This window comes from Pinus tabuliformis, chromosome 7, assembly GCF_031772625.1.
Source record: "Pinus tabuliformis cultivar Carrire ecotype Pingquan chromosome 7, CPIR1, whole genome shotgun sequence".
Classification (NCBI taxonomy): domain Eukaryota; kingdom Viridiplantae; phylum Streptophyta; class Pinopsida; order Pinales; family Pinaceae; genus Pinus; species Pinus tabuliformis.
Window position 1 is genome coordinate 1,308,104,520 of NC_142293.1, and position 10,087 is coordinate 1,308,114,606.

The 10,087-nt window shown below is 40.1% G+C and overlaps 1 protein-coding gene across 1 annotated transcript; it reads left to right on the plus strand.

Moving 5' to 3' along the window:
- The first annotated feature begins 3,699 nt into the window (after positions 1-3,699).
- Positions 3,700-4,548, plus strand: LOC149252341 (uncharacterized). The gene has a single exon (XM_089454123.1). The coding sequence runs from the start codon at positions 3,700-3,702 to the stop codon at positions 4,546-4,548; it is 849 nt and encodes a 282-aa protein (XP_089310249.1).
- The last annotated feature ends 5,539 nt before the right edge of the window (positions 4,549-10,087 follow it).

Below are 10,087 nucleotides of genomic sequence, written 5' to 3' on the forward strand. Positions count from 1 at the left end.
CTAATATTAAACCCTAGGATTAATATTATAAACACTACGATTTATATTACAAACCCTAAAATTAATATTATAAACCCTAAGATTAATATTGTAAACTCTAGGATTTTAAACTATAGGATTAATATAGTAAACCCTATGATTAAGATTATAAACCCTTTGATTAATATACTAAACCTAGTATTAATATTATAAACGAAAAGTTAAAAAATTAAACCTAAGGACTATAAATCATAAGCTTAATACTATAAACCCTAATATTATAACCCCTAAGTTTAATATATTAAACTCTAAGCTTAATATAAACCCTAATATTAGACCCTAATGTTATAAACCCAATATTAAGCCAAAATATTATAAACCCTAACTTTAAACCTCAAATTTGTAATGTCACAATATGACATTAAATAAACTGCAATGTAATGTAACATTGTGAGAATAATTGTTGGATTGATTGTGGATGTGCACATCGTTTGGGTTCAATGTGGATGTGCCAAATCTTAACTGCGCTCATTATAATGAATGCTTTAATATAAATATGATCAGTTAACCTTTATTTTAATTTTATAATTCTATCTATTTTCTAAAAAACGACCAACTCCTCTTATGAGCTCTTTGTTTCTTGAAACTCTGGCTTCTTGGACTTTGTCATCTCTCTTCCTCTTCATGCGATGTCTCCCCCTCTACTTCTATCAGCGAGTCTGTTGTCGACAAAGGGCATGTGGTAGTATCTCCCTTCAGGATTTCAACGAAATACGGTAGGGTTTGGGTTTACAGTTGGTTTTATTTATCGAGCTAGGGTTTGCAATGATGGGTGGTTGTGTCAACTTTTGGCAAGCAAACAGCAACGGATTTCGAATAAATATAAGGCACCCCAACATTAGAGCAGAGAGGAAAAAATTCATTGATTTTATGTTATCTCTAAACTATCATCTTTTCACTTTATATTATGCATACTACTATGGTAATTTTTTGCAGATACATATTTCATATCAGGGAAAATTTTAAGAACCCCCCCTAAATTTATAAATATAATAAATGGGTGAATCTCCATGGTATATAGGAAAAATGGAAGGCGATTTTATCAATAATATAATATGTATATATAATTTTTTGGCGAATCTCTCACGAGGCATGGCGAATATTTTACTCAATTACAAAATCTTGTAAGATCTTGGCGAGTCTTTCACTAAATAATAAAACTTTGTAAAGTCCTAGTGAATCTTAGCATAGGCTACATGCTGGTTTAATTCCCCCATTTAAATAGGCTACATTCTAGGTGAATACCATGGGTCAATACCATGTGCCATTGTGGTGAATACCATGGGTCAATACCATGTGCCATTTTTATTTTTATTAATTCTAATATTAGGGTTAATAATGGTTTTTTGTGAAAAATAATAAAATGGTTAGGAAGGAGGAACAAATCGGGAGCTCTGAGGATGGTACGCGCTCATGAAGGCCTAGGTTAACCTAGGGTTTCTACCAGATCTCTGCAGAATACCGTCACGGTCTCAGCTAGGCGCACTGTACACCCTTCACCGTAGCAGTCAACACCCGTCGCTTTCGGATTTCGACCTGTGGACAGGATGGACGACAACATGGAGTTGGAGGCAGTTGATTATTCGGAGGAGCCTTTCCCGGACAGAGTCATCTTTGATAACCCTAATTTCTCTTCAGCCCCTCCGATTGTTTCGTCTTCGCCGTTTGCTGGACCGGAATCGTCTCATCGACCTCCCGTTATTCCCCTTCCGCGGCTCAGCTCTGCCCCTCCCCTCATCGGGTTGCCTCCTATCGAATCCCCTAACTTTGATGTTCCCCCTCTCTCCCCGGGCACTCTCCATATTCTATCTTCTCACACCCCCCCTCGCCCTCCTTTGACCCGCTTTCATCTGCCTTTTTTGCTACTCCTTCTGTCAACCCTCTGGTCTCCGCCGCAGTGCATACCTCATCTGCTGGTACCCGTCCTTCTGGTTGTTTCGAGACACCTGCTGTAAAGGTTAAACCTGCTAAACCCTTCCCACAGGAAGGCGTTCCTAATCCCCTGGTGGACCACCCATCTGCTCCCTGTACCAACAAAAGGAAGTCGAAGTGCATCAAGGCTACCTCAAAGGATATCACCATCAGGTTTGGAGCGAATTCGGCAATAGGAGAGTTTGCAATCATGGCAAACACCGTGCTGGTAGGGCATGTACGGGGTAGGGCATATTCGGAAAAACAACTGACTCAATGGGTAAAGGAGATCTGGGGGGGTTTGCTCATTGATCTACCTGAAGTACATGTCTTGCCTAGAGGTTGGTTCTCTTTACATTTCTCAAAGGAGAGTTACACGAACCTGGTACTGGCCAGGTACTGGCACATTGAGATGGCTCTGATTCTCCTCAAAAGGTGGAGCCCCATGTTTGACCCCGAACATGAACAAATTGGAGCTAGACCGATTTGGGTGCGCTTGCCGGGACTTCCACTACAGTTCTGGGGTGAAGAAGTCTTCATCAGGATTGGTAATGCACTGGGTACTTATCTTGATCACGAGCGCACATTCGTGGAATCAAGAAGCAGGACCCTCGCGCGTATATTGGTTCACTTGGATACTTGTGAAGGGTTGGAGGAAAAGATCACTCTTCAGTGGGGGAGATACATTAGAGTACAGATACTGGACTACGAGGGAGTACTGTTCTGTTGCAGGCAATGCCACAAGGTCGGGCATCTCTTCAAAGATTGTCCACTCAACCGAAAAGTGGAGGACTCCCCAAAGAGCACTCCTGCACCTTCCAGGGCTGCTTCTCCGATTTCCTCGCGCCCCATTCCTACTGGCCAATCTCCGGTGGCATCCTCACCAGCAGTCGAACCTGGACACAGGCACTCCTCGCCGCCGATGACCAGGGCTCGCTCAGCAGCTGAAGCTGGTACAGCCTCGGGTACTCCCCTGCACCCTCCTCTCTCTTCTATTGATCATATTATTAATGATTCTGGTGCATCATTACAGACATCTATGGCTCATTGTTCTATGTCATCCCCTCCCCTCATTTCCACCACTGGTCCCTCTCTACTCTCTCCCTCCTCATCATCGTCTCCCCGGCCATCCTCAGAGGCCTCCCCTCCTCATCCTTACTTCCTTCGATCTAGATCACATTCCAAAGTTTTGTCAGCCCAGTCCGGTCTTGGTATCTCTGAGCCGGGTGCCGGCCCCCTGCCTACCAGAGGCAGGAAATCTGATCTTTCTAAGGCTATTAAGAAAGCAGGAGCGGAGGTAGTCTGTGGTCGTCAATCTACCATTGATGGGGTACTTAGAGCAGGATATACCCCATGTAGCGTTCCCCCATGAAGTATTTATCTTATAACTGCAAAGGGTTGGCTAGTTCCTCCAAGAAACTAGCCATGAGGAGTCTCATAGAGACTGAACCTATCGATATCATTATGCTACAAGAGACTCTTTGCTCGGCCGATCAAATCTCCCATACCCTGCAATCATTGACCCCGGGATGGTCTTATATTGCCCTCGATGCTGCTGGTCGATCCGGTGGTCTGGCCATTGGAGTTAACCCTCGTACCATTAAGGTTAATGCAACTTGGGGGGGACCCGGTTACCTGGGTCTGGATATATTCACTGCTGATCTGGGCATGAATCTCCGGATTGTGAATGTTTACGCCCCTTGTAATCAAAGAGAACAATTTTGGCAGTGACTCTTACATCTCTCCCTCATGGATGAGGAGCAGACTATAATCGGCGGAGATCTCAATTTTTCTTTAGGTTTCAGGGAGTCATGGGGATCGGCGGCACAAATCGACTCTATCACAGATTACATGACTAACCTGTTAGAGCAGACAAATTTTGTGGATATCCCCATGCATAAACTTCTTCCTACCTGGAGGAACAGGAGGGTGGGCGATGCTGCATTGGCTCGCAGACTTGACAGATTCATCATGAAGGATGCGCTCCTTCATCGGTTGCATCATTACAAGCAATGGGTGGGCACGGGAGGCATTTCGGATCACGCGCCTATATATCTGGAAATTCAAGGGCCTTTTAAGAAGCTAAAAGCCCCTTTCAAATTCAATCACACCTGGCTGAAGGACCCGTCATATATTAAGATGATCTCTAAATTTTGGAATACTCATCCCATTAATGGAGTAGAATCACTTGCAAAAGGTTTCTGCAGAAATCTCTCTGAGATCAAGCACCTCTCCATTAATTGGGCAAAGGATAAGCATGCTCGGGAAACCTCTCAACTCACCCATATTGAATCAGAGCTGAGCACTCTACTAGATGATCGGGGACTCGGCTTTATCACAGCAGAAGATAAGGGTCGACTGATAGAATTGGAAAACCAGAAGGCTATCATTCTAAAAGAGCGCGAAGAATCCCAGAGATTGAGGAGTAGAGCTATTTGGTTACAAGCAGGGGACGATAATTCGAAGTTTTTTCATAGCTATGCCAAGGGTCGAAAGGTGTCCAACACCATTTGGAAACTCCCAACACCTGAGGGAGACATGGCTGATTCCTTCAATAAGCTTGCTCACCTTGGCATCACACACTTTGGAGATCTCTAGAAATGCCCCTGTGATGCAAATCTTCCTGATATTATCAATGTTGCGAGTCATTTTCCGAGATTTTTTGATGAGGATGATGTGGTAGAGATTAATGCTCTGGTAACTTTTGGGGAGCTAGAAGGTATATTAAAATGGTCCAAGAAAGATAAGAGTCCAGGCTCGGATGGATGGACAATTGAATTCTATCTCGCATTTTATGAAATCCTGGGGTAGGATATACTAAATGTTGTGGAGGAGAGCAGAACATCGGGATCCATCTACCACGCCATCAATTCGACTTTCATTGCTCTCATACCTAAATCTAACTCCCCATCTTCATTTGATGATTACAGGCCTATCTCTTTATGCAACTGCCTATACAAGATCATTTCCAAGACCATTGCCAACCGTCTCAGACCGATTCTCTCCAGACACATCGCCCCTCAACAATTTGCCTTCCTCGAATCCAGACAGATTCATGAAGCCATCGGTTCAGCTCAAGAAGCCATCCATTCTATCTGGTCCAAGCATCTCAAGAGCATCATTCTCAAAATTGACCTTTCCAAAGCTTTTGACCGTGTCAGCTGGCTCTATATTAAAATGCTTCTTATTCATCTGGGATTCCCCCACTCCTACATCACTTGGATAATGGCCTGTATTACTTCCCCTTCTTTCAACATTCTCTTTAATGGCTCGGCCTCACCTTTCTTTCACTCTAAAAAGGGACTAAGGCAAGGCTGCCCACTGTCTCCCCTGCTCTTTCTAATTGTCATGGAAGGCCTTAGTCGGCTCATAGCCTCTGCAAAAAGGAATGGCGATATCTGTGGTCTCCGGCTCTCAGATGTTTGCTCCCTCACTCATCTACTCTTTGTGGACGATGTACTCATTCTGTTGGATGGCAGCATTCGCGATTCCAGAGCCTTTTCCAAGATTCTTCTTCTCTTTTCCGCTGCTACATGTATGCTTGCAAATCATACTAAATCTACTATCACTTACACTCGCACATCGGTTCAGGAATCACATTTTTCACTCCAGGCTTTCCCCTACAGCACTCACCCCTTGGATAGGGGCCTCAAATATTTGGGGTACTAGCTAAAACCAACTTGTTAAAGAATTGCTGATTGGGTTTGGTTGGTTTCAAAGTTGGAGAAGAGACTCACTATATGGAGCTTCAGATATTTATCAAGGGCAGGCAGACTGGTGCTCATCAAATCTGTCTTGGAGGCCACTCCAGTATTCTGGATGGCACTTGCATGGATCCCGCGGAACATTCTAGGGCGTTTAAAACAACTCTGTAACCGATATCTTTGGAATGGAAATCAGGACAAAAGATTATTTGCCTGGATAAGCTGGCAAAAGATAACTCTACCAAAGAAATGGGGCGGATGGGGGCTCAAGTATCTTCCCCTTTTCGCTCGAGCAATTTCTGCAAAAATGGGCTGGTCATTGATGACAAGTCAGAACCTTTGGGCTCAAGTATCTTACCATAAATACATTTGGCCTCAGAATTTATTGGATTGGATCAGACTACCATCATGGCAGACGACTGGGTGCTCATCGATATGGAAGGCTTTGATACATTCCCTCCCCCTCATTCGTGACTATTTGGTCTGGGGAATCAATTATGGATCGCTGGGTAGGATTGGACAAGACCCGTGGATAGGAAGTGGGGGAAGACACATCCTCAGTAGAGAACTCATCGGACTCCTCCATGAACGAGAGATCAGGGTATTTGCACACATCGCTGATCAACAGCGCTCAAATATTTTCACACAGGCATGGAAGTCGGCCCTACAACTCGACCTTCCTCCACAATGGCATCAGGAGTGGCTCGAATATACTTCAGCATTATCCGATTCGCATATCCGAATCAACAGGGGCCTGACAAATTAGTTTGGAGTATGGAAGATAATGGTATATACTCACCAAAGCCGGGCTACTGTTCCCTCATTCAGCATAAGAAACCTGAGTTAACTTTGAACTGGTGGCGAGATATCTGGAAGCTTAATGCTCCTCCACGTACCAGACTATTCTTCTGGTGTGTCCTTAAAGATATTGTTCCCACGGGTGAGCATCTAACTCATAGAGCGATATACGGGCCATCTCGGTGTATTCTATGCAAAGAGGCATCGGAATCAACTGTACACCTCTTCCTACATTGCTCAGCAACCCGAGCCCTTTGGCAAAACATTTCTACATCTATTGGATTTGCTGGGTCTTGGACCGGGGATGATTTACTAAGTACATGGGAAGATTGGAACCACAGACATCCGGGATCAAAACTACTGAACCTCCCTTTAGTGGTCATTTGGCATTTATGGAAGGTCCGCAACAGATGTATCTTTGAGAACATGGCTGTGTGTTGGCCACGCACGGAAGCCAGCATTATTTCCTCATACCTTGAACTGCCCGACCCTACTCCCCCTAGGGTGAGGCGTATACAACCACCCCCAATTATAGACAAAACTGTCCCTTGGGCCTTCTTCGATGGGGCCGCGAATCAAAATGGCTGTGGGGGTGGCTTCGTCCTTCATATCAATGAACACCACAGATTTAAAGTAAAGCTGGGTCTCGGTGCGGGCTCAAACAATTTTGCGGAACTCATGACCCTTCGCCACTTATTACACTTCTCTCTGGGACATCAGTGCATAAATCTGACTATATTTGGGGATTCAAAGATTGTTGTAAATTGGTTCAATCTTTCTAAAATATGTCACATTCACACACTCAGCAACATATTGTATGAAACTCAAACTTTCAAGACAGCATTTAACCATATCTCTTGTATCCACATATACAGGGAACATAACTGCAGCGCTGATCAATTATCCAAGGAGGCCGCGCTACTTCCCAGAGGTGAATGGTTAATATTGGAGCAGCGAGGAACTGAGGAATACAGCTATTATCACAGGCCATACATAGATCAGCGATATCAGAGGGACAACAGTCCCTGATTATAGTAATGAGATATATGTTCAAAACTTGATAAATATTTTTTGTCAAACTATTGATATATATATATATATATATATATATATATATATATATATATATATATATATATATATATATATATATATATATATATATATATATATATATAGTTGTTTTGAAAATGGACCTTGTGTGGCCATGTATAGGCAATTATTAGCTAGACTGCTAAATAGGCTATACAACAGCTTTTTTGTTATACCAGCCAGATCACCTTGCGTGGCGGATCATGATGGACAGCATTGTACAGCATATGCTACTGCATTTACAATATGTAATTTTCTCCACTTAACGAAAATTACGGATTTTTCCAGTGGAAAGAAAAAATAATGGTTTTTTGCATGGTATTAATAACAATCTAGTCCATGGTATTTGTCCCATAGTATTTTGGCCATAGGTTTCACCTAAATATAACCCATTTTTTGAGTGTTCGTAAATATAAGGTGACTTATGGAGTAAATATAAAAAAATGTTTTATTTGTTTACCATACCTCTCGTTTATTTATAATTTTATTAATTTACCATACCTCTTTTACAAATCTGGTATTTGGCCCATAGGATTCACTTAAATAAAACCTCTTTCTTGAGCCTTCATAAATAGAACAAGGGTTATGGACTAAATAAAAAAAGAGGTTTTATTTATTTATGATAAGTCTAGTTTATTTATATTTTTATTTATTTACCATACCTTTTGAGTAAGTATAAAAATACGTTTTATTTATTTACCATACCTCCACTTTACTTATATTTTTATTTTTTTACACCCTTACATGTATATAAGGTGACTTATGGAGTAAATATAAAAAATGTTATATTTATTTACCATACCTCTCATTTATTTATATTTTTATTTACCTATTTTATAAATATGGTATTTGGCCCATAGGATTCACTTAAATAAAACCTATTCTTGAAAATGGGCGAATGGATGCACTTAAATAAAACCTATTCTTGAAAATGGGCGAATGGAAGGTTGTAAGTCCTAATTTCAAGGGCTAAATTTACCTTTTTTACCCTCTCCCTTAAAATAAGGTGGGCTATCTGAGGTGATTTGTAAAAATGTACTATGATACAAAATATTCGCCCACTAAAAATTTAAAACCCCTTAATTTCGCCAAAGAGCGAACATTCGCCCCTAAAATTATCCTTGTTTCATATAATAGAACATGCCATATTATGTGTTTTTTTGGCGGCCATAATATTTACTTTTAAGTGGCCAGCCCGATCAACTATGTATTGTATTATTGTATTGTGGTAATAATGAAGTCATATATATTATTTTATTTGGATGGTCAAAAGTCGTGGGTAAAAAAATCAAAATTTTTTGTAGATGTAGTTTTTGAATAATGTTTTTGATAGTGGAAATTGATTCAGCACCATTAAAAATATCCAAAGCACTTAAAATTATGAATTTTGACAAATTTTATTTAGATTTACAAAAATCCCTATCGGATTTTTTTCAAAATATAACTAGAATTTCCATAACTTTCGGAGAAAAAAAACATAATTATTAAACTTGTATAACATAATTATCTCTCGATGACCCCCATTAATTTATGTTTTTATTGTTGTGCATGGTTTTTTCCGTTTATGATTTTATACTCGTATTAATAGTTGAATTCCTGCATAACACAACATCATATCAAAGGGTGCTTCATATCCAATCTTTGTTATTTCATTTAAGTTAATAAATTCATAATTTGAGTGGTAGTTCAATTTGTTTTCTATCAGTGTTATTTTATTTATATTAATAAATTATAATTTGAATGTTTTCTAAATTTATTATATTTTAATATTGAAATAATTTTAATTATAATTTTAGTAAAAAATAATGCTTTTTTAATTTTTTGGTTATTGATTTTTATTGTGATGATGATGGTGGCGGGTAAAGTCCACTAAGACCAAATTTTGATCTATCGGACCTAAACAAACGAATTATTTAGTTTGATTTAAGATTTTATTCCTATGCTCAAAAAGTTTGGAAAGAAGCCTCCCGAGCTCACTATAATTTTGACATTATAAAAGGCTAGGAAGGTCAGTATTGCAACAAAGATTATGAAACTGAGATCTAATGTGGTTGTACGTGGGGCACTCTAAGAGGAAGTGATTTTCATCCTCGATGTTCATATTCTCACAGAGATGGCAGATCCTTTCCATCCATGGTGTTTTAGGAGCTGCCCAACGACCCATTTCACTATGGATCTCTTGAGAGTTCATTCTAATCTTGGCTATATTAATTTTCTTCTTTAAGCTAGTTAAAACAGAGAGATACTTTTGATCTTCTAGGGTGGAGTTGATGACCTCCTTATAATATCTTAATTTTCATTTAGCTGCTAAATCTTTCTCACACCACATTTTTTTTTTGAATTTAGAAATAACAATATTTTTAATGTTATTAATGTTTTGCAATGCAACATTCTCGTTAATCTCCCAATGGTTTAACCAAGCCCTGGTGTCTTTATACCAACCTCATTTGAGCCTTAGGTGGTTTTGGATGGAATTTAAAGCTAGCTTAAGATGTCTTTGGTCTCCTATGTTATTGAGTTTGTGCTTGTACAACAGAAGCCTA

Coding starts and splice junctions, on each gene's coding strand:
- LOC149252341 (XM_089454123.1), top strand. CDS start 3,700: ATGGATGAGGAGCAGACTATAATCGGCGGAGATCTCAATTTTTCTTTA.